Source organism: Metarhizium robertsii (assembly GCF_000187425.2).
Source record: "Metarhizium robertsii ARSEF 23 chromosome Unknown MAA_Scf_1, whole genome shotgun sequence".
NCBI classification, from domain to species: domain Eukaryota; kingdom Fungi; phylum Ascomycota; class Sordariomycetes; order Hypocreales; family Clavicipitaceae; genus Metarhizium; species Metarhizium robertsii.
Window position 1 is genome coordinate 80382 of NW_011942149.1, and position 25413 is coordinate 105794.

Genomic DNA, 25413 nt, shown 5'->3' on the forward strand with positions numbered 1-25413 from the left:
ACAACCGCACATTCAGAAATCCGTCGGTGTGCTCTCCCTCCGTGCCACGGCAGCTTGAACTGAGTCCTCTGCACAACCGAAGGGTCGAGGAGTCGAGGATCAAGACTGCAAGTTCTTGTTGGAATCCGCTGGATAACTTGGTTATCTACATCATCATGAGCCTCATTTCGTCAACATGCGTCGCCGGTGTGGCTGTCGGCCTGACTTTCACCACGGCCATATTCGGGCCAAACCTCAAGTGCCTTCCCGGCATGTACCATGTAGGTGCCGACATTGAATGACTCAATTTCCTAACACGCGCGATCCTTTGCCCCTTGTTCCTTTGTTCGTCCTGCAAGTCTGCCGTCTTCATTTGCATGCTTGACGGTCATAAGCTGACTCAGTGCTAATATGCGCATTTGTCTCAGATAAGATCTCTATACTCTGTTCTTATGTGGAAGAACCGTGCTAAGCTTGATGATCACCAATCTCTATTCAAACCAGAAGTCCTCACCACCTGGTGCCCCCTCATGGAGATCGACATGAACTTACACAAGACAAACTCGAGCTACTTCTCCGACTTGGACGAAAGCCGGCTGCGGGTTCTGGCGCGAGTCTTCCCCGATTGTCTCCAGCTAGGCGGCGCAAAGGTGAATCTCGCCTTGGGAGGCGTCGCCTGCACCTTCTTCAAGGCGATTTCCCCCCTCCAAAAATATGAGTTGCAATCGCAAATTTTATCGTGGGATGAGAAGTGGCTGTACATGGCCAGTTACTTTCTAGTATCCGGAGGCAGTCGTCGACTGTCCGCTGCTCGAGACGGTCCCGATCAAGATGACAAGGCTCTTGAAGAAGTTGCTCGCTCTGTTGTAATCGCTGCAGTCGTCTCCAAGTATTGTTTCAAGGAGGGAAGGAAAACAGTCGCTCCGGAGACAATGTTGCGACGCAGAAAGATTTTGAGTCCGGAATCCGAAGACGAATTAAGCCGAAAGAACATGGAAGGCATGCGTATTGCTTTGTCTCTGAATCAAATGGGTGCATTGAGAGCCGCCCTCTGACGGGAGACGGGAGGAAGACCTAGCAAGTTTAGATTAGACCAAGACATCAGACTATTTAGCACATGCATATAACTACATACATTTCAATTCCTAGCTGGTGGTTTCAAGGCAGTTGCCGTATAGACTACCGAGGGGGGAAGCATGTGTGCCACACAACTCGTAACTTCCAAGACGGAGAGAATAACGATGAAGAAAAATAAAGGACTTTATGGGAACATCATACTGGAATATACTAACATGATCATGTTAAAAGTGAACCCCGCAAAGGACCGCGACGCCATCTACCGACTTGTCCGCAACGCCATCAATACTTCGAGTGTATTATTCCCACATCCATCCCCACTTCTCATTCGCAGTAGTCGAATCTGATATCTCCTCTTCCTCTTCCTCGATCGTTTCCCCCTTCTGTGCTTCGTAAAGCTCTCTAAACGCCGATGGGCGCTTGAGCAACTCCTCTGGCGCATCGAACTCTACCACCACTCCGTCGTCTAGCACAGCAACGTAATCAAAGTCCACTACGGTGTCCAGGCGGTGCGCTACTGCTATAATCGTGTGCTTTGCAAATTCGGAGCGGATAACTTGCTGAAAAAGTGCATCCGTTTTGACGTCAAGACTGTTGCAGTGAAATGACCGTTAGCAGGACATGTTTTTCTTTGATGCTTGCTTTCATTTAGGAAATAAGGAGGAGAGGAATCCTTATAAACACAACAGCGAACTGGGTGAGAAGAAGGACCCGAGGTAACAGAAATCGCAAGGCGAGAAATCAGCAAACATACCTGCTACTCGCCTCATCCATGACGAGCACACAACTCTCTCTCGTCATGGCGCGCGCAAGACACACAAGCTGGCGCTGGCCGTGTGAGAATGAACCTTCAGTCATCACGGCATCAAGGCCACCCTTCTCCTGGACCAACTTCCACAATCCGACCGTCTCGAGCACTCTGATTATCTTTTCATCTGATGCCCGGCCGAATGGATCCACGTTTACGCGGATGGTCCCTGTGAGCAGGTAAGGTTCTTGAGGAATGGCGGTAAGACGCGAGCGCACTTCATGCCGTGCGAGAGTGGAAATGTCGATTGAGTCGATGGTGATGCGGCCGGCATGGGGATCCAGGAGGCGGAACAGGGTGGAAACTAGAGAAGACTTTCCACTGAAGAAACATGCCCTTAGCATTCATTTTTGTGTAGCGGAAGAAGAGAAAAAAGAATCATGACGAACCTGCCGCTTCGCCCGCAAATGCCGATGCGTTGCCCTCCTTTGATCGTCAAGGACACGTCACGGAGGACATTCTTTTGTAGTGATTCGCTACGACGCATAGTGTCAGCATCTGCAAGCAGAATCGACGTTCAAGAGGCTTACTCAAACCGCGCCGTCACGCCTTCAAATGTGATTGCACCCGCGCTAGGCCAATCGCTCGGCGGCTGTCTTTGCCGCCCATCGTCGTTGTTCTCCGACTCGGTGCCCTGCTCAAAGCTACGGACGCGCGAAACAGCACCGATGGATGTTTCCAGTAATGTCCAGTTGGTCACCAAGAACTTCAAATTCGTGCTAAAACTCACAATGTTCACCAGCGCCAGCCCCATCAGCCCCGTGTCAACAACACCCTTGGCCTCAACGCCAATCGACACAAGCACCACGGCGATGCCGGTGACGATGAGATCAAGAACCAAGCCTAGCCATCTCTGCACACAGAACAACATGTAGTAAGGGCGTTGTGACAGCTCGAGGATGCGCTTGCTCTCCTCGAGATATCCATTCTGCCAGCCAAACGCGCGAATGGTAGCCAGCCCCGAGAGGGCTTCTAGGAAGTGTGAAAACAGAGGCGATTTTGCTTCAATGTCGAGTAACCGCAACTGTCGCGACGTGCGGAGGTAATACTTTTGCACGGCATAGACGATGCCAACACACAAGGGAAGAACCGCAGCAACGTAGCGGCCAGTCACGCAGATTAAAACGCTTTGGGCGATGATGACTGCGAAAACTGTTGAATCATAGTTAGTAGGGCAATAGCAGGCCGACTGGTTAGAGAGGGGCGCTTACTTATGACGGTGTTGATGACTGACAGAGGGAGTTCCATGTCAATGAGCTCCAGGTCCTGACTGAATCTGTTGAGTGTGACGCCAGTGTCGGTCTTGGCGAAAAAGGACATGGGTGCACTGCAGAATTCAATTCCTTGTTAGCAAAGATGACAACTTGGAGGGTTGAGGATACGCACTTGAGAACAGTCCGAAGTAGAGTGTCGTGTACTTTCAGGGCTGTCTTTGGGACCAAGTTGATGATGAGATGCCTTGTGACCATTTTGTCAGCCTGTTCAGTCCAACCGCCGTACTCGGCAATGAGAAACCTACCAGCAAGATGCAAATAGCGCTACAACAGACAGAATGCTAAGGGCGGCGTAGATGCCAACATAGTATGCAAGCTGTGAACTCGGCTGCTTCAAGTTTGCCGTTGCCCACCAATTAACCCACACCTCTGCAAGCATCCTGGTCAGTATATGTGATAAAAATGAGATGGTTTAGTCTCTTTCATTTCCGCTTTCACTCACGAGGGAAGACGGTCAATAGACCGTAGCACGCAGCGAAGAACATGAGAATTGACCACTTGTACCAGCCAAAAGTGGCTATGTAATAGTTATACACTGTTCCATCGCCCGTGCGTCTTTGCAAGCCTTTTGGAACCTCTGGGGCTATTGCATGTGACAACTGGGTATTGATCTGCGTCGTCATGGGGTCTCCTGCAGACGCCGTCTTGCGTTTCGATGGTGCCAGCGCGCGCGTGTAAGCACCGGTAGCCTGCAACTCTTCGAAGCTGCCCTGCTCGAGGACTCGGCCGTCACTGCTGAGGGCAATGATGTGGTCTGCTGAGGACAGGCGATGAACTAGACGACTTTTATTCAGCAAATGAGTCTTGACCTTGCTGCGAGGACGCAGGAACTCACCAGCGTTGGTTGCCATGATGACTGTTGTCTTTTGTTTCCGGAAGAGGCCGTCGTGGCCGAAGAGGCGCGCAAAAATCTTCTCTTCCGTCGTTGAGTCCAAGCCACTGAAGATGTCGTCAAGGAAAATAACTGCTTTACGCGAGTAGAGTGCTCTTGCAAGCGCCTAAGCAAAGTCAGTAACACCAGCATCTCCCGAAGCCAGTGATTGAACTTACCAGACGCATCTGTTGGCCTCCACTCAACCTGACGCCTTTGCTTCCCACCATGGACAGATCAGATCCATGAAACTGTTCAAGGTCGGTATCTAGGGCGCACACATGGATGACAGTGTTGTACCAGGCTTCATCCATCTCCAGTTCCCCCAGAATATTCTGGCGTACCGTCCCATTCGTAATCCAGGCTGTCTGGCTGCAGTACGCCGCTTCTTGAAAGGCTATATGGATGGAGCCGGAAGTCTTGGGTATCTCACCAAGTAATGCATGAATCAATGTTGACTTGCCACATCCCACTGGACCAATAATCATAGCAATTTGCGAAGTCTTGATCTCAAAATTAAGCTCCTTCAAAACTGGCGCCTCGTTGTTGCCATAACCAACACTTAGTTTGGCCACCTCCACACAGTTTTCTAACCCTCGTCTTCCCATCGAGATGATTGACCTGGGGATAACTGGAGGCATTTCTAGTCCAAATGACCCGTGTTTCTCGTATGTGACGTTGTTCCTGCTGTCAACGTGTACTTCCGTCGCGAGATACTCGCCGATTCGCTGGAAGGAACCGACCGCGGACATGACACCTCCAAGGGTTTCGATTAGTACGGAAACAGGAGAAGCTAGGAGTTCAAACAGTGTCAAGGCGGGAAATAGGATTTCGGGAGTCAGTGTTTGAGAATTGTTGACTTTGGCCAAAACGCTAAAGACGAGGAACGTAATGACGGGAGTCAGAGCGGTTGACATGAAAGCTATTTTGCAAATCGTCAATATGCGAAAACAATCATCCAGCGGATCTCTTAGCAACTCACATAGATTCACGACGCGGACAAGCAATCTTCTGAACTCGTATGAAGAGCTAATTTCCTCGAGACGCAATTTTCGAATATTGGCCGACAAGTCATTGGTGAGGCCGGACATCTTGACGCCCCTCATCGAGCCCAGCATATTTGCCGTTGCATGGACTCGCCTTTGAATTGCTTCAAGCCAGACGCTTTGACGGTCTCCAGCACCTTTTGCTACCCAGACCGCGCCACCAGTGCAGACTATACCATGTCAGATCAGAGCTACTTTTCGCCGGGGCTAGAGAGAGGCAAGCACACACATAGAGTGACGAGTCCAGTCGCGATAATTGATATTCCGAGTTGACCTTGGAGTAACCACATGGCCAGTGCTATCTCAATGATACAAGCCCAAATTTCATGCACGTTGCGCAATCCTGTGCCGATTCTCTCGATATCAGAACTCATTAGCGTAACGGCTTTGGATTCGTTTAAAGACGATGTGCTGAGTTTGAGGGTATGGTCGAAAATCTGGCTAATCAGAGTTCCTCTGATCATTGTGATGAGACGAAATGCTTTGTGCTGTGCTTTCGTACCGCTGATCTGTAAAAGGAAAGCAAGTGTCAGTCGGCCATGGCCAGGTGGAAACAGACATTGTCCGTCGCGGATTGAAATATCGCTTGTCTTACCGCAATTCCAACATAAACAATGATGTACGCTGCGATCAGCCCATAGCCCGAGTTTCTTGAATGTTGGCCATTCAGCTCGGAGAGGTAGACGACAGCTGACTGAACCAAGAACGGTTGCGCAAATTTGAAGCCGATCAAACAGAGTCGGGGAATGACGGCCGCCGCGAGCTTCCATCGAAAGTGAACGGCATACGTCACGAGAAGCGAGTGAGACATCTTCTTGTTCCATCTCCTCCACTTGTTCCAGAGCGCCTGGAGCTTGTTCTGATGGGTATTCGGATCCAGCGACCTATCGTTGGCCTCGAGCTCTGTAACGACCAGCTCTTTGCTGAAGCCACGGATCAACGTTGGACACAGCCAGAGAAAGAAGTTGCGATTGAAAAAACCGGCCGTGGCTTCAGACGGATACGTGGCGTATTCGGGAAGAAGAATGCTTTGCTTCTCCACGGCCTCGAGGACCAAACAGACGACTTTTAAGCCAATTGAAGCGCAGAAGCCACTGGCAAACGCGGCATTCTGCGAGATTGCCCAGAGGGTCCGCGCGCGTACAATGTCGAAAAGAAGCGAGAAGAAGAAGTAGGCGTTCAAAAGCAGAGACGGCCGGACCGAGCGCACATGCTCGAGATGAGATGAAACCCACATGATGGCCGCCCCGAGCAGGTTGACTACAGCACATGCCAGCGATGCTGCCGTAGTCGGGGTGCCGGGAAGGGCTGCAATGGCAACGAGCGCAATCTGGACCGTTGTGAAGACGGCGAATGCAACCTTGACCGATTTGCGTTAGCTACTGGACGGGTGATTGTATTTTGATGGCAGCCAGCCAATGTAGAGTGGGAGTTACCAGTTTGGCTTTCTGCAGTAAACCTCCAGAATAGACTTTTTGAGGCTGCTTGCGCAAATACAGAAGACGATGAAGCAGTAGGAGAATCGTCACGCCCATCGGGGTTATCGAGAGGATAGCTTCTTGGAATAGAAGCGTAAAGTCAAAGTTGTCCAAACATCCCTCGACAACTGGCCCAAAATCATCTTCGGCGGCAATGGTGCAGCTTCCAGCTACGGAGCGACCAAGGAGTTGACGAAAGACGAGCGAAGTCATCCTTGCCGCTGCTGCCAACGAGGTTCGCTTTTGCCCGATGAGCGTTTGTTGTCGTCGCTGAAATTGGCCAGGTTACAAGGCAAATAGAAACGGGCAAGAACAGAAAAGTATCACGCAGCGTTCTCTTGTCGTATCGAGGTGGCACATGGGACCTGCAGAATCACGACTGATGGTCGGTCTAGGGTGGGCTAACAGACTGCGTCTACTCTGGGAAATAGATGTTCTAGGAGCTGCTTAGGCTGGTGAGATCAATACCCTGGGTACATCCTGATCTGTAGACCCCGGACGATAGAAAGTGTGCGCGTGCGCAAAGCATACAGGAGCGTCTCAATGACCAAACCCGCGTACGTCTTCAGGTACGTGGCCAAGGAAGGCTGACGCGTAGGTCTGAAATGAAAAGAAGCATACACGGGCCACTAGGAGAATTGTCATGCTCAGCTCCCGCTTCATCCATGACTCCCAAGACCTGCCGTCGCGTTGGATCCCAGCCAGTGTCGCACGCCTCTACCGTGGTCCTCTGGTAAGTGCGCTGACATGCCCGACGAAAGGGGGTGTGGTATTAGTAAATCGTCAATAGCATCAATGTCTGGCTTGCCGTGCTTACCGTGGATCTATACCCGTCACCGTCCATCTCATATCGTTGTATGCACACGCCCCTCTGAAAATGGCTGACGTTGCTTGCGTGACAAGGGTGGTGTGAAGCTGAGAGCGGATCACTTATGTGTCGTTGAATTTTGACCAATTCGACGTGTATCTGCTGACGGGACAGGCAATAAGCACCAGCCCAGTCCGTTGACGTTCCATGTGGAGCGAACATTTGCATCCTGGGAATAGCAACTTGACATGCCGTCGATGAAATAATGTAAGCGCTCCGCTGTGCCCTTTGGACTGCGAGGCGCCTGCGTGAAGCTCAACGTGGGTGCTACGCATAAGTCATCCTGTCAGCAAGTGAAGCGAACTCCCAGGAGCAATAAAATCACTTTAATGAGAAGCCAGTAGATAGTTTGGGGCAATTGTAGCGGCTTCTCTGAGCATTTCCGCATTCAATTTGAGCTCGCGCAAGTGTACCTGCTGTTGGAATTTATGCCAATTGTCCCGACAATCCCCCCTTTCCCAGGACTCAAAGAAAACTAAGTTTTGAGCCTCCACCGAAGACACATGAGGTGAAGCTGTTCCCAACAAAACATTAAAGAGAATAGAAACTATTCATTGCGGATTTGGCAAAGCACAAACCTAGATACCCCAGAGTTGGTCAACACCAACACAACGCCACAATCTCACAAGCTCTGTCCGGGTTTTCCCTCCAAAAAATATAGATACGTCTCAGAAAAAACGCACCCATGGCCCCCGCCGGTGAGACGTTGCTCTTGAAGAGCACGGATTTCCAAGAAACTGGCAGCGTTCACACTGCTGTCTCGCATACGGAGGACATTCACGCCCTGCAAGGCCAGCGGCAGTCAGTCAACGTCGCCTGGAGCCATAATGCCGAATCTCTGCAACGATTTTGTCATGAAAATGAATTTCAGTTGCCTACCGTCTTCAAAGCCGCCTGGGGACTTGTGCTTGGCAAATACCTTGGCCTGGACCACGTTGTCTTCTCGTCGTTGGTACAGGATGGCACCATCGATGCCGCCCCGGCGTCCTGCCAGCTCCTCCTGGACGAATCAGTCTCGATTCTGAGCCTGCTGAGAAATCTGGAACTTCAGACAAAAACCTTGGACGTTGAGAAGACCTCCAGAACAGGGGATAATTCACCTCTGTCGGACAGTCAACTCGTGTTCCAAGTCCACCAACCCGGAAAGGTGGTTGCGGCTCTGAACCGAAGTAGCCAAAGCACTGTCAGTATCCCAAGTCGTGCGGAATCGAAGCAAGTGTAAATGGTTATTTTTCTAACTAACTCGCCGTAGGGAAACATTGTTTTGCTGGTTCAGGTTTCGGACAACATGCTCAACATTACGCTCAGTTATTCCACGTCCACCCTTATCGAGGAGGAGGCTGTCAATATTGGCGCAACATTCGCCAAAGCCGCATCTCTCATTGTACTCAATCCGAATCAAAAGCTTCACGACCTGGATCTAATCAGCGACCGCGACCTGGCTTCAATCTGGGGCTGGAACGAACCGCAGCCTCGAGTAATCGACAGCTGCGTGCACCACATCATACAGTCGCGCGTTGAGCAGCAGCCGGATGCTCTCGCCATCTGCGGCTGGGATGCCTCCATCACATATCGTCAGCTTGACGATTACTCCAATCGCCTAGCTCATCATCTTTTAGGATTTGGTGTTGGCCCCGAGGTCATTGTCCCTCTCTGCTTTGAGAAGTCTGCATGGGCCATAGTCGCCTTGTTGGGCGTGGTCAAGGCTGGCGGAGCGTTTGTTTTCATTGACCCTTCGCATCCAAAAGGCCGACGCGATGATATTATCAGTCAAATCGCTTCCACTCTGGTCTTGACTTCGATTGCGCAAGCAGATCAGTGGACAGACTCGAGTCTCGAGGTTGTCCCCTTGGGGCCGCAGTTAGTCGATGCATTGGCACCCCAAACTCAACCTCCCGTCACGACAGTCTGTCCAAATAACATTCTCTACGTTATTTTCACTTCGGGGAGCACCGGCCGCCCCAAAGCTTGCGTCGTTGAGCATTCGTCCTTCTGCAGCGGAGCTGTAGCGCAGGCAGAGGTGGCAAATATGGATTCCTCAAGTCGCGTTCTTCAGCTGGCATCGTTTAGTTTCGACGTGAGTCTGTTGGAGATTATGACGGCATTGATGCATGGAGCATGTATTTGCATGCCCAGTGCAGCATCGATGAATGAAGGGGTAGCCAAGCTCATCAACAAGTTCCAAATAACCTGGGCCTTCTTGACTCCATCTCTGGTCAAAGTCATTGATCCAAGAGACGTTCCTGATTTGAAAACGCTAATTTTGGGCGGCGAGGCATTGTCAAAATCTGACATAGACACTTGGGCCGAGCATGTACAACTGGGAAATGGCTATGGTCCAAGCGAATGCTCCGTCGCTGCGGCCGGAAACCCCAACCTGACCCCGTCAACGAGTCCTTCCAACATCGGACGTGCGGTTGGCGGTCTCTGCTGGATTGTGAATGCTGAAGACCACAATAAGTTGGTCCCGGTTGGCTGCGTCGGAGAGTTGCTAATTGAAGGACCAATTGTTGCCAGAGGATATCTGAATGCTCCTGAAAAGACGGCAGAGGTATTTATTACGGGGCCAGATTGGGGCCCTCTTACACGGCAGGGAGCTCCGAGACGATTATACAAGACGGGAGACTTGGCACGATATAATCCTGATGGCACGATTCACTTCATCGGTCGCAAAGACACCCAAGTGAAGCTGCGAGGTCTACGAATCGAGCTGGGTGAAATTGAACATCATATATCGGTGCATGGCTTTACACAGCACGCGATCGTCATCTTACCAAAGTCTGGTCCTTGCAAGGAACGCCTTGTTGTCGCCCTCTCATTGAAAGACTTCCTGCCCGACACTTCTAAAACGTCCAATGTCCGGTTGATCCCAGAAGAAGCCCAGGAACGGGCGAGTAAACAGGTTGCAGACATCAAAGAGCAGCTTAGCAGACACGTGCCACATTATATGGTCCCTGAAACTTGGATCGTAGTCGAAGCAATTCCACTCATGCTCTCCGGCAAGATGGCGAGGAGTCAAGTGTCCAAGTGGATTGCTGAGATGGATGATGAAACATACGACCGAGCTGTCGGAGTTCACTCACAGGGTGAGGGAGCAACGGAGATGACAGAACACGAGATACAACTGCAGCTCGTGTACAGTGACGTTCTTAATCTGGCGCTCAGCCGAATCCCGCTCGACAGATCATTCTTGAGCCTTGGTGGAGACTCCATTTCGGCCATGCAAGTCGTTTCACGATGCAGATCAAGAGGGATGGCCGTCACCGTGAAAGATATTATTGCGCTAAAGGGAATTTCGGAACTCGCATTACGTGTGGTTCGTGTTGCAAATTCAGCCCATGACCAGGAGGAGAGCTTCGACACGCCGTTTGCCCTCTCCCCTGTCCAGCGAATGTACGTCGCTACCACACATTTAGCCTCGAACGGATCTTCCACGCGCTATAATCAGAGTTTTTTCTTGACTGTAACTCGACAAACAGCAGATGAGGAGCTGCGAAAAGGATTTCAAATGGTAGTCGCCAAACATTCCATGCTCCGTGCTCGATTTATCGAGAGTCAAGACGGAACCTGGCAGCAAGTGGTTTTGAAACAAGTCGAAGGCACGTACAATGTCGTGTTGCACAATGTCACCGCAGTGGAAGATATAGATGCCATCATCGAAGACGCGCAATCATCTTTAGATCTTATCCGCGGACCAGTCTTTGCTGCGCATGTATTCAACGTCAAGAGTCAGGGTCAGTTTCTGTTTCTTGTTGCCCACCACGCCATCATTGACTTGGTATCGTGGCGTGTCGTCATGAAAGACCTTGAAGATGCCGTCACATCCGGGGAAATCGCCAACCATGTATCATTACCTTACCAGAAATGGCTTCAACTGCAAGCGGACAACGCCAGGGACCACGGAAGTCCCGGCGAGGTTCTCCCTTTCAACGTTACGCCACCTGATATGCAATATTGGGGAATGCAACATCAAAAGAACTACATTTCGGATACTTCTGAAGATACGGTCAAGTTGAGTCTAGACTTGACCGAGTCTCTCATGGGAAGCCAGTGCCACACAGCGCTTCGCACAGAGCCTATCGATCTGATTCTATCGATTTTGATGTATTCTTTTGCTCACGTGTTTAACGATCGTGCGACGCCTCCATTCTTCCGTGAGAGTCACGGCAGAGAGTCCTGGACGGACGAGATTGACATTTCTGAGACTGTGGGTTGGTTCACGACCATGTTTCCATTATGCACCAGCGCCACTTTTGAAGACGACATTGTGGAATTTACACGTCAAATCAAGGACAATCGACACGCTATCCCAGCGAATGGACGCCCTTACTTTGCCTCGAGATTCTTGAACCAGGAGGGCATGGAGGCTTTCGCTGATCACTCTCAGGTAGAAATCTGTTTTGACTACCTCGGCCTGTATCAACAACTGGAGAAATCGGATGCATTGCTCCGCCAAGAACCTCGTACCATGACGGCAAATACATCCGACATTGGACCAAATGTACGGCGTTTTGCGCTGATTGAGATCACTGCCGAGATGATCAATAATCAGATGCAATTCTCTTTCGTCTACAACCACAACATGAAGCATATGCCAAAATTGAAGGAGTGGATCGCATCTCTTCCAGACTCTTTTTCCGAATGCATTGATCAATTGTCCAACGCGAGAATTCAGCATACCCTGAGTGACTTCCCGATGATCAAAATGTCATACGAGGGGCTAGAGAGGCTCTCGAATGACATTCTCCCTCAAACCGGTATATCGTTTGAGCAAGTACAGGACATCTATCCTTGCTCTCCCATGCAGCAAGGTTTGCTCATCAGTCAGAGTAAATCTACGGGTGTATACAAATATTGTCACACAGCTGAGATTATCTCGAGGTCTGCCAATTCAGTCGACCTCGACCGGCTGTCGAGTGCGTGGGAAAAGGTCGTTCAGCGACATTCTGTCCTGAGAACTATATTCATCCCCAGTGTAGGTACAGAAGGTGTGTATGATCAAGTGGTGCTAAAACATTATCGTGGCAGGGTTTCAATATTCCACGACGACGGAGTCGACTCCGGCAACAAGTTCAAAAACCAGGCTCCCATCGAATTCACTGACACTGAGCCACCAAATAGACTGAGTTTGTGCCAAACAAACGAGGGTCGAGTGTTTTGTCAGTTCGAATTCAACCATGCAATTATTGATGGAGGCTCCATGCCCATTATCCTGCAAGACTTTATTCTGGCTTATGACGGGAGGACTCCAGACAGGCCCGCGGCACTCTTCCAAGAGTACATTTCGTATTTGAGATCGCTCCCCAAAGGTCCTGGACTATCCTATTGGATGAATTACCTGAAGAACATTGAACCGACGTATTTGCCTTCGATTCAAGGATCTTCAAAAGATCCACAGTTCCTCGAGATGGAGGTCAATATCAACATGGAGACTAGCGTGCTGCTTGACTTCTGCCAGCAAAATAATCTTACCTTATCCAATATCTTCCACGTAGCCTGGGGCCTCGTGCTCCGAGCACACACGGGGCGAAATGATGTGTGTTTCGGCTACTTGCTGTCTGGAAGAGAAGCCCCAATCCGCGATATCGAAAGGGCGGTCGGTCCTTTCATAACCATGCTCGTATCACGATTGGGGCTAGAAAACGATGTGCCCATCTTAGATATTCTTCAAAAGGTTCAAGGAGACTTCCTTCTCGGCATGGAACACCAACACTGCCCCCTTGCCGACATTCAGCACGAGCTTGGGCTGGCTGGCCAACCACTCTTCAACACCGTCATGTCTTTCCAGAAAGCCCAGGAGGGAGCTGGGGAAGATGAAAGCACCATCTCCGTGGTCGGTCTGGAAGCGTACGATCCACCAGAATACGAGGTGACTTTGGATGTCATGGTATCTGAGGCCGATGTCGTCACCACGCTTGGGTATTGGACATCTAGCATTTCGACCGAACAAGCCAAGAATCTTGGATTAATTTTCAGCAGAGCTGTTGAGTGCATTGTAAAAAACATCAACAGCACAGTTGACGACATTGACCTGGTTGGTGGTGAACACATGACACAAATATTGCAATGGAATGCAGACTTGCCACCGGCACATTACCATTGTATCCATCATCTCTTCCACGAACAAGTAGTGAAGCAACCTGACGCTCCAGCGATTTGCTCTTTTGATGGGAATTTTACCTATGCTGAGCTTGATGACTTGTCTACAAAGCTGGCCCATCACCTTGTCAGCATGGGTGTTGGACCTCAAGTTTATGTTCCATTCTGCTTCCATAAATCGGCATGGACGACGGTAGTCATTATGGCCATCTTGAAAGCCGGCGGTGCCTGTGTTCCCATGGATCCGGCGCAGCCTGTATCGCGTCTCGAGGCAATCAGCACCATGTGTAGTGCAAAGGTAGCCGTGACGGCACCGCAAAACGCTCACCTCCTGGAGGGACTCGTCGACGTTATCATCTCTGTTGATCAGGGCTTCATCAATGGCCTTCCTACTGTGGCAGGAATGCCTTGTGCCTCGGTCCAACCCGATAACGTCGCATATGTCATCTTTTCTTCTGGAACTACCGGGACTCCAAAAGGAATTCAACTTTACCATTACTCTCTAGCGACATTCGCTCTCTGGAACAATTTGATAGTCAAGGGAAATGGACCCGGCCAGAGAGTGCTTCAATTTGCTGCCTACACATTTGATGTTTCCATATCGGACATCCTAGGCTCGCTGATGTTTGGAGCCTGCATTTGCAACATCTCGGACCATGACAGAATGAACAATCTTTCTCAGGCCATTCGTGATGTAAAAGCCACTGCAATTGACCTCACTGCCACTGTTGCGGCACTGATCCGACCCGCTGATGTTCCCTCTGTGCGAATCTTGCAGCTGGGTGGCGAGGCACTGACCAAGGAAGTTGTGGACATTTGGGCCGGGAACCTTGACACGCTGGTTAATGTATACGGCCCTGCAGAGTGCAGTGTAACCTGCTCTTACAGTTGTAATATCTTGGATGATACAGATTTGGCGAACATAGGACGAGTTGTCGGAGGTCTTGGTTGGGTTGTTGAGCCCAACAACCACGACAAGCTGGCACCACTTGGCTGTGTCGGTGAGTTGCTCATTGAAGGAGCTATTTTATCGGCCGGCTACTTTGGTGACGCAGAAAAGACCAAAAAGTCATTCATTTGCAATCCAATCTGGTCGCGCACCCAACCTGGGGTGGATCGCAGATTTTACAAAACAGGAGACTTGGTCAGATACAACTCGGACGGCAGCTTGCATATACTTGGCCGTGGAGATACTCAAATTGTAAGCATATTGAGCCACTTATATCCATATCCAATAAGAAAGCAGGCGCTAACATGCAACTTAGAAACTCTACGGTCAGCGACTTGATCTGACGGATATTGAAGCACAGATCATTGACCATCAACCTAGCTTACGACAGGTAACTGTCGAGGCAATTATGCCAAAGGGAACCACCAGAAAAACCCTTGCCGCTTTCTTTGTGATGGATGACCCAGATGATGGTAGCACCGTAGACTCCTTGGACAGTACGCCAATTTCTTTAACGCCACAGCTCCAGAAAGATCTGCAAGAACTTCAAAGCTCTTTGGCTCTATCGCTGCCAAGATATATGATTCCAGCCACGTATATACGTATGAGTCAGATGCCAATGAATTCATCTGGAAAGACCAACAGAGCAGCTCTGCGCACGATGGCTGCCCAGTTCTCGGAAACACAGTGGTCAGACTACTCTCTAGAAAATAAAGTCAAGGAACTCCCATCGACGGACCTCGAAAAACGACTACAACAGCTCTGGAGCGCCGTTTTGTGCATCGACATCGACATGATTGGTGCCAAAGACAGCTTTTTCGGACTCGGGGGAGATTCAGTCGCCGCTATGCGGCTAGTTGCTGCCGCTCGAGCATCGAATATCCTCATCTCGGTCATGAACATATTCAAGTACCCGAATCTTTGTGATATGGCATTGACGGTCGAGATTCACGAAACAATTACCAGAGATTTAGTGGAACTAGACTCTTTTGCTCTGCTTGAACCATCTTCTCGAGAAGAGACGATAGAGGACTGTGCCGACAAATGCAAGGTTGACAAAGACTGTATTGAAGATATTTACCCTTGCACCCCTTTGCAAGAGGGGCTTATGGCAATCTCTACTCGACTACCCCGTGCGTACGTCGCACGAATGGTCTTCAAAATTCCATCCACTATCGACTTGAATCGCTTCCGAAACGCGTGGCAGCAGCTGATTTCCCTCGAACCAATCTTGAGAACGAGAGTCATTCTGACCAACACGAACTCGGTGCAGGTTGTTCTACGACAAGAAAACCCTTGGAAAGAGGGTTTGACACTCGAATCATATCTTGAAAAGGATAACGGGCTTCCAATCGAGTATGGTGGGCTCCTGCATCGGCTTTGTATAATTGATGGACTCGGACAAGATTCATACTTCATCTGGTCTGTCCACCATGCACTTTACGAGTAAGTTCTTCGGTTTGATTGCAACTCCTGCCTCTTGACAGAAGTTTACTTGAACGATTCCCTTTTTTGAAGACGAAAAATGGCTAACAGACGAAATAAACAGCGGCTGGAGTCAAAACTTGTTGTTTGAAAGGGTCAAACAACTGTACATGGGCGATGCTATATCGAAATCACCATCCTACAACCGTTTTATTCATTTCTTGGCCCAAGAGGATACGAAGTCTGCGAATAAATTCTGGAAATCACAGCTTTTGCGAGAACAAGCACCAACAAGCTTCCCTGTCCTGCCGTCCCCCTCATACAAGCCTCGAGCTGACCATGTGCAAACCCTTCGTCTTCCACTCTCTCGCCAAAAGCACTCCACCATCACTAGTGCGACTCTCATAAAGGCAGCATGGGCCATGGTCGTCTCTCAGTATTCGAGATCTGATGACATTATACTTGCATTGACCCTCTCTGGTCGCACCGCTCCGGTTCCTGGCATCATGAAAATGACAGGACCTACTATTACGACAGTGCCCCTGAGAATCGAGCTGCCCAGCAGGAACACCACAGTGTACAAGTATCTTGAACTTGTGCAGAACCAAGCCATGGAGATGATGCCATACGAGCACGTGGGGATACAAAGTCTTCGTCGACTCTGTCTCGAGGCTGAGCCAGATTACGAACTGGACCTGAAGCATCTTCTTGTTATCCAATCACTGGGAGAAGTTGACGGTTTCCTCGACCTTGAACTATTACCAACAGAGGAAGATGACTTCAACACGTATGCGCTGATTGTTCAATGCAGTGTCGAAGAGGAGAATGTGTGTATCGAAGCGCGCTACGATAGAGATGTGATTGAGACTGGACAGATGGAAAGAATGCTGTGGCAGTTTCAGCATGTCCTTCGTCAGCTCAACGATGAATCACACTCTTCCACAATGGAAGGGGTCGATCTTGTCAGTCCCCAAGACCTAGAGCAGTTGGACGTCTGGAACAGCCAAAAGCACGAGTCTATGGACATTTGCATCCATCAAGTCATCGAAGAACAGATGCGTTCCCGACCTGTTGATGCGCCTGCTATTTGTGCATGGGACGGGGAGCTCTCTTATCAAGAGCTGGATCGCTTGTCTAACGGCTTGGCCACACACTTGGTCGACCTTGGCGTCGGCCCCGAGGTCATGGTCCCAATATGTTTCGACAAATCGGCATGGACCATCGTGACGATGATTGCTGTGCTCAAAGCCGGCGGTGCTTATGTATCACTCAGTTCCGCCCACCCACTCAGTCGTCTACGAGGAATCATTGATGACATCGATGCTGGCCTTATACTGGTGGCTCCCCAATACGCAGAGTTATTTGTAGATGTTGTCCCCAGAATCATCGTGGTCGAACCATCTTGGGTGACTACGCTACCGACAAGTATCTCTACACCCTCCTTCGGACGGCCTGACAGCGCAGCCTTTGTCGTATTCACGTCTGGATCCACGGGGAAGCCCAAAGGCGTGGTGATAGAACACCGCAGCATGGTCACCATGGCACACGCCGAGGGGCCTTCCATGCAGTTTGACAGCAACACCCGAACACTGAATTTTGCCGCTTCAACTTTTGATGTCAGCAATAGCGAGGTTCTCACAACGTTAATGTTTGGAGGATGCGTCTGCGTACCATCCGAAACCGAGAGGCTCAATGACCTGACTGGAGTAATTAACAAGTGGAAAGTGAATTGGCTCTTTCTAACTCCTGCAATGGCTGATCTCCTTGATCCTGCCAAAGTTCCAACTCTTCAAACACTTGCTCTCGGTGGAGAAGCAATCAGACAGGATCTTGTCGAGAGATGGGCAACCAAAGTGCACCTGATAAACAGCTACGGACCGTCTGAAACCACCATTTGGACTTCCAACTCCCACTTAAGCCCGGAAAAACGACCGGCGAATATTGGCCGTGGCTACGGAGCTCATACATGGGTCACCGATGTCACCGATCATAATCGTTTGGCCCCAATCGGGTGTGTCGGCGAGCTCTTGGTCGAAGGACCAATTTTGGCACGGGGATATGTTAAAAATCCCGACATCACATCCGCAGCCTTCATTTTCGATCCACTATGGGCAAAGGATGGACAAAAGGAGCAACGACGAATGTACAAGACAGGTGATTTAGTCAAATACAACGTTGACGGAACTTTGGATTATATCGGGAGGAAGGATACTCAAGTCAAACTTCGAGGCCAGAGGATCGAGCCGTCCGAGATTGAGGACCATATCAGACAGAGCCTCCCAGATGTACAACATGTGGCCGTTGAAATCGTCTCCAAAGAAGGACATAAGGAGGACCGAGCTTTGGCAGCTTTTCTTCAACTTGGTCAAAAAGATCAGCACTTGGTTCATGACACAAACAGCGACCTCGTGCCAATCACAGAAGACTTGCGAAAGAGTATGCTACATCTCCAACAATTACTCATGGGCTCCCTACCGCCATACATGGTGCCGCAGCTGTTCATCATGCTACACCAAGCTCCCACTACTTCGTCCGGTAAGCTCGATCGCAAAGCCATGCGAGAAATGGCTTCAAAGCTGTCCAAACCTCAGCTTGCGCCTTATATGCTAGTGGATGTTGAAAAGGTAGCACCCGCAACCCCAATGGAAAAAAAGCTGCAGAGTCTCTGGGCCAGCTTGTTGCGCATTGATGTTTCTGCTATCGGCGCGAATGACAACTTTTTCCAGTCCGGCGGAGACTCGATTATTGCCATGAGATTGGTTGCCGAAGCTCGTGCTAGCCATCTTCCGATGTCTGTGGCGGACATTTTTCGCTTCCCAAAGCTATCGGAGATGGCAAGGGCCATTCAGGACGTTGTCTTTACTCCAGCGACAGATATTGAGCCTTTTTCCCTACTGAGAGACGAACACTCTTTGGACGATATCATTCAAATGGCCGCGAGCGTTTGTGATGTTAAAGTTGAGGCGATCGAGGACATCTATCCATGCACAGCTCTACAGAAGGGCCTGTTTAGTATTACGATCCGGGACCCCGGTGCGTACATTGCTCAAAAGGTGTTCCAGCTCCCCGAAGCGCTTGATTTGGATCGTTTCAAACGTGCGTGGCAGATACTGGCAGATATGCACCCTATACTGAGAACACGAATCTTGGACACGGACTTGCAGGTGGTTGTTAGAGAAGAACCGGCATGGCAAAGTGCGTCAACACTGCAGGCATATTTGGAGCATGACTTGTCCGAAAACATGAATTTCGGAAGACCCCTTTGTCGGTATGCCATCGTTGAGGGTCATTTTATCTGGACAGCACACCATGCAGTGTACGACGCGTGGAGTAACCAGTTGCTCTTTGACCAGCTGCGAGGCATTTACGACGGTGATGAGATTCCAAAGGCCGTGCCATATAGCAAGCTGATTGAGCACCTTGAAAAGATTGATCAAAGTGCAGCAATGGCATTCTGGAAAGGACAACTCTCTGGTGATAAGCCCACGAGCTTCCCCGAGGCACGCTCCCTAACTTACAAACCTCGCCCAAATCAGGCTTTCACATACTCCATGGCGGTTACGCACAATTACAAGTCCGGAACGCTCATGTCCAGCACCCTACAAGCTGCATGGGCATTGGCAGTTGCTCGACATTCGAATAGTAGTGACGTCGCATTTGCCATGGCTCTTTCGGGCCGTAATTTGAGCATGCAGGGCATCGAGAGCGTCATCGGACCAACCATTACGACTGTTCCGATTGTCATGAATCTTGATATGGAGCAAACTGTTGCTGACTATCTCGGAAACACTCAGAAGCAGATGACGGAGATGATACCATTTGCACACGTTGGCCTTCAAAACCTTCACAGCCTGGACAACTACGTCGATCTAAAGCATCTCTTTGTCATTCAATCTGCAGCGAATGAAGATGCAGAGGGTGTTTTGGGGATGATTCCCGTGCCTTATGATATTGCTGGGTTTGATAGCTATGGGTTGGTGGTGGAATGCGTCCAAGGTACTGACAAGGTCGACGTCGAGGTTCGTTTCGACACTGCCATCATCTCCCACGAGCGGATCCAGAAAATGCTCAACTTGTTCGAGCATTTGGTTGGACAGCTTAACCAGGACGAGTACCGCAGTCTCCCCTTGAAGCATGTCAGCTTTTTTAGTCCGCAAGACGCAGAACAGATTGCGGCATGGAATAGGGAACCGCCGCGGGAGAAGAACGAGACGATGCATAACCTCGTCCAAGCCCAAGTGTCAGCTCGGCCACTTGCCCCGGCGATTCTTGCCTCGGACGGCAACTTTACTTATGCTGAGCTCGACAGCAGATCGACTCAGCTGGCTCATCATCTTGTTCAAGTCGGCGTGAAGCCCGAGGTCATGGTGCTCGTCTGTTACAACAAGTCTGCGTGGACCATCGTCGCCATGTTGGCCATCCTCAAGGCCGGCGGCGCATGCGTTGCAATCAACCCTGAACATCCTCCAGAACGCCTTCAAGCCATAGCCCAAGATGTCAAAGCCAGCATTGTTGTGACACAACAGCAGCACAGACATATTTTCCAGGGCTGGAACGTCAACGTTGTCTTGCCTACAGAGAGTCTGACCAACAAATACCCAGCGACAGGCACTTTCACCAGCGCCAGACCCGAGAATCCCGCCTTTGTAGTATTCACATCAGGTTCTACTGGAACTCCCAAGGGAATTTGCTTGGAGCATCGGGCGCTTTGCGCCAGCGCACAAGCTCACGGCAAAGCAATGCGTTTGGGGACCGACTCGCGCGTCTTGCAATTTGCAGCGTACACTTTCGACGTGAGTATCGGGGAAATTTTCACAACTCTGATATATGGTGGCTGTGTATGCGTGCCGACAGAGGAAGAGAGGTTGAACGATCTGGCCGCTTTCATCAACCGAATGCAGATCAACTGGGCTTATTTGACGCCCACCGTGGCCAGCTTCCTCCAGCCTGCCGATGTCCCAACACTGAAGACCTTGTCTTTGGGAGGCGAGGCCGTGACGAAAGAAAATGTAGCCGTGTGGGCGAATAGGGTCCATCTGATCAACATCTATGGACCGGCCGAGACGAGCATTTGGTCAACCGCCCTCTGCGGACTCGAGCCGGACACGCCACCAACAAACATTGGCTACGGCGTTGGTGCGTTGATGTGGATTACGGAAATTGCCAACCATGATCACCTATGCCCAGTAGGCTGTGTGGGAGAACTTTTGATCGAGGGCCCTATTCTGGCTCGCGGATATGTTGCTCTAGACGAAACAACTCGGGCGCGTTTCATCACGAATCCTGCCTGGGCCAAGGGGCAAGGAGATCGGCGATTCTACAAGACTGGAGATCTAGTCAAGTACAATTTCGATGGAACCATTGACTACGTCGGCAGAAAGGACACTCAGTTCAAGCTCCATGGGCAACGCATTGAGTCTAGTGAGATTGAGCATCATTTGTCCACGGACAGACATATCCGGCATGCAATGATTCTGCTTTCCAAGTCGAAATCTGGTCAGCAGCGTCTGACTGCCATCATCTCGCTTGAGTCGGTTCCGCCATCAGCTGCCAGGGACGTGCCGCAACTCATACAAGCCGAGTCCGCCCAGCTAGAAGTTTCTCTTATACGCAAGAAGCTCGCCGAGTCTGTGCCAGGATATATGGTTCCTTCCATCTGGTTGGTGGTGGATCATATGTCCATGACGGTTTCGGGGAAGCTGAACCGACTAGAGATGACAAAATGGGTTGAGCAAATGGACGAGGATGTGTTTGCAACTTCGGCTGACGCCGAAGATTTAGAGGGTAGTCATATCCCCGCCACTGTGATGGAAGACAAGATTCAAAAGATGTTGTGTCAGGTACTCAATCTGCAAACTGTCAGACTCGACAGGTCGTTCCTGAGTCTCGGAGGAGATTCCATCACGGCAATGCAATTAAGAGCAAAATGCCGCGCGGAGAAGATCGAGCTCTCAACACAGCATATTCTGCGCGCAAAGTCCATCAGCCAGATGGCGCTTCTGGCAAAATCAACTTCAGAGACTGCACTAGCCCATCCAGAAATTCTCGACTCATCTTTTGGTCTTACGCCCATTCAGCAGATGTACTTTGAGATTGAGTCAAAAGCCGAAATGTCTCATCATTTCCACCAAAGTTTCCTCCTACGTATCACCAAACGCATCGGCACACTACAAATGGCCAGGGCCATCGAAAAGTTGGTTGGGCAACACTCCTTGCTACGGGCAAGGTTTTCTCAGGGAGAAAACAATCAATGGACGCAGCGTATTACTGGGGATGTGGCGGATTCACACCGTTTCAGCATGCATCAACTAGCTCGGAGAGAGCAGATGATGCCGCTGATTGAAGCCTCCCAGCGCGCGATTAATATTACAGAAGGGCCAGTGTTCTGCGCTACTTTATTCAACATCGGTAGCAACGACGATGTAGGAGACTCGCACCAACTCCTTTTCCTTTGTGCCCATCATCTGGTCATAGATTTAGTCTCGTGGAGACACATTCTGCGAGACTTGGAACAGCTCCTAGACTCTGGCAGGCTTTCCTCGCCGAAACCACCATCGTTCCAGACTTGGGCCACGATGCAGGCAGAATACGCGAAAGAGCTCCTTCCACAGGACGTCATGCCGCTTCAAATCCCCCCCGCGGACTTTGGCTTTTGGGGCATGCTGAATCAGGCCAACGTCTTTGAGGACCAGCTGGAGACGTCGTTCTCGCTGGATGAAGAAACTACGGACAAGCTTTTTGGTGTCAGCAACGAGGCTCTCCAAACGGAGCCAGTGGACATCATTCTCTCCGCCTTGATCGATTCCTTCCACCGCGTCTTCACCGATCGGCCGACGCCGACGATTTTCAGCGAGGGCCACGGCAGAGAATCGCTGGCTCCCGAGTCGGACGCGGCAGAAATCGTGGGCTGGTTCACAACCCTGAATCCGCTGCACGTTCCGGTGATGGAGGAGGAAGATGAGCTGAAAATCCTGGCGCATACCAAGGATTTGAGGCGTCAGGTCCCGAGCAGCGGGTATCCTTATTTCTGTTCGCGCTTCTTGTCGCCACAGGGACAACAGACATTCGGCCATCACACACGAATGGAGGTCATTCTCAATTACCAGGGTCGCTATCAGCAGCTGGAACGAGACGATGCGCTGCTCCGCCCAGAGCCCCTTGCGGAAAACGAAGTACACAAAGACCAAGGATCAGATATGCATCGGTTTTCCCTCTTTGAGATTTCGGTAGAGGTCGTGCAGGGGAAAACGCGGGTGTCGTTTGCTTACAATCGCCGCATGCACCATCAGGACTTGATTCGACAATGGGTGTCAGAAAGCAAAGAGTGCCTAGGCACACTCACAAGCCGCCTGTCTGTCACAGAACTCCAGCTTACAAGAAGCAGCTTTCCACTCCTCTCACTAGAGGATAGGGAGCTTTCCCAATTCCAATCCCATCTCAGCAGTCTTGCCATCCGCCCGTCGCAGATAGAGGCCGCATATCCAACGTCCCCCATGCAGGAGTCCATGATTTCGGCTCAACAAAAAGTACCGGGAATATACGGCGTACGGAACATGTACGACGTCATACCAGGACCACAGGCTGGACCTGTAGACCATTGTCGGTTGATGACGGCTTGGCAGAGAGTAGTGGACAGACACGTTTCCCTTCGTACCGTATTTGTGCCAAGCGTCTCTCGCAAAGATTCTTTTGATCAAGTCGTTCTCCATACGCATACGGCGAGAATTTCCGTCATTGAATGCGACGATGACAACGTGTCGGAAAAGATGCGCAGTCAAGAAATGATTGGCTTCCTCGAACCGGTGCCACACCACCGTCTTGCTATCTTCACAACGGCCAGCAAAGTCATGTGCTGCTTGGACATTAGTCACGCGCTCACCGATGGCATGTCGATGCGGCTCCTCATGCGCGACCTTTACATGGCCTACGAAAGCAATCTTCAGCTTGCCCCGGGGCCCATGTACTCCGATTACATTGCCTTCCTGCAGCAACAACCCGCCAGCCAAGATGCCATCTTCTGGCGGCAGTACCTGGATGCTGTTAAGCCATGTCACTTGCCGCGTCCTGATGCTCCCCTCTGCAGCGAGAGAGAGCAGCGGTCCGTACACGTCCATCTCAAGGAAGACTTTGCCCAGATCCAAGGCTTTTGCAAGACCTACGGCTTGACTGTGGCGAATCTGATCCAGTCGACATGGGGTCTAGTCCTGCGCAAGTATACAGGCTGCGACGACGCCGTCTTTGGATATTTGACGTCGGGCCGAGACATGCCCATTGACGGTGTGATGGACCTTGTCGGTGCGCTGATACACATGCTCTTGTACCGCCAAGTCGTTGATTCGGCTACAACGGTGCTTGCTCTATTACAACAGACCAGGAATGACTTCCTACAGAGTTTGCCTCACCAGTACGGCCTTGTTCCCGCTATCAAGGAACACACCCGAGGCGCAGCGCAGGGACTCTTCAACACCATCATGTCGATGCAATATTCTAATGGGGCGGGCGAAGAGTCCGAATCGGATGACAGCAAAGAGCCTTTGCTGAAGTTTGAAAACAAGGGAGGACAAGATCCGAATCAGGTATGTTTCTGGCCCTTGTGCATGGTGCGAAAAGCATACTGACTCGTGTAAATAGTATGATGTCTCCGTCGCTGTGCACGTCGATGGCGTCTCGGTCGAAATATCCATCGCTTACTGGACCGATATGATGCGTGATGGCCAGGCGGCTGGGCTGGCGGCTGATTTTTCCAAAACATTGACCGCGATCATGGCTCAACCGAAAATGAAGATTGTGGATCTGGATATTTGAACTCATCGTGTAGTTTACTTCTATCAGCGCATGACAAAAGTACATGGTGCCAATAGCAGTTTGTTAATAGTTTCCTTTGTATGTGTTTAATGTATTCTTGGCATTGAAGCCATTACGATTATCGGTAGCCTTCTGCTGTCATTTGTGCATGGCGCAATTTCCGGTATCGGAAAATTTCTAGAGTGTTGGAAATGTTGTAGTATCCGTTACCGGGGCAGTTGCTTGAATTTGAATTTATGCATCAAAAACATTTATACTTGGCTGTAGTCTATTTTCGTTTCACTTGGCGGCGGATCACGCGGCCTTGAGTGCATGTGACCATCCCATCATGGCGGCTTCCAGCCTGAAGAGTTCATTCTGGATTCTTAGAGGCCTTTAATTGTGTTTGGCTCAGAATTACTGCAGCTGTTCAAGATGCAGCTAGGTGCGGAACTTGTGCTTGTTTTTGTAACCATGAGCAATGTTGCATCTTGGATAGGCGACGATATGGTTCCGACACTCGCAAATACAAATGCGTCTGAGCAAACCTCCTCAATGGATATAATTTACTCATTGATTGAAATGTTTAATTGACTTTCCAGAAGAATCTACAAGGGTTCACACGTATATGAGACGCACTGAGACTGCTGTCTAGGTCTAGGTGACTGAATGCATAGGTGGAAATCGATGCAGGGTAGGCCAAGTCGGTCAATCAACATTTGAAGTTTTTACGAAAGATTTCATCACAATGGTCC

At 50.3% G+C, this 25413-nt stretch overlaps 3 protein-coding genes across 3 annotated transcripts; 2 read left to right on the forward strand and 1 right to left on the reverse strand.

Annotated features, from left to right (window-relative positions):
• Positions 1-155: 155 nt before the first annotated feature.
• MAA_01637 (uncharacterized protein) lies at positions 156-1034 on the forward strand (the record flags this gene model as incomplete). The annotated part of the gene is made up of 2 exons (XM_007819635.1): positions 156-260; positions 408-1034. 2 exons carry the CDS (start codon positions 156-158, stop codon positions 1032-1034), a joined length of 732 nt encoding a protein of 243 aa, XP_007817826.1.
• Positions 1035-1355: 321 nt separating this feature from the next.
• On the reverse strand, positions 1356-6746 carry MAA_01638 (canalicular multispecific organic anion transporter 1; the record flags this gene model as incomplete). Its single annotated transcript, XM_007819636.1, has 14 exons — positions 1356-1647; positions 1811-2185; positions 2254-2340; positions 2395-3016; positions 3076-3191; positions 3251-3379; positions 3414-3507; positions 3581-3913; positions 3974-4136; positions 4189-4931; positions 4992-5225; positions 5285-5564; positions 5651-6415; positions 6492-6746. 14 exons carry the CDS (start codon positions 6744-6746, stop codon positions 1356-1358), a joined length of 4488 nt encoding a protein of 1495 aa, XP_007817827.1.
• Positions 6747-8086: 1340 nt separating this feature from the next.
• Positions 8087-24679, forward strand: MAA_01639 (peptide synthetase; the record flags this gene model as incomplete). The annotated part of the gene is made up of 5 exons (XM_007819637.1): positions 8087-8584; positions 8654-14701; positions 14766-15895; positions 15999-24450; positions 24506-24679. The coding sequence occupies 5 exons, from the start codon at positions 8087-8089 to the stop codon at positions 24677-24679; spliced, it is 16302 nt and encodes a 5433-aa protein (XP_007817828.1).
• Positions 24680-25413: the final 734 nt, after the last annotated feature.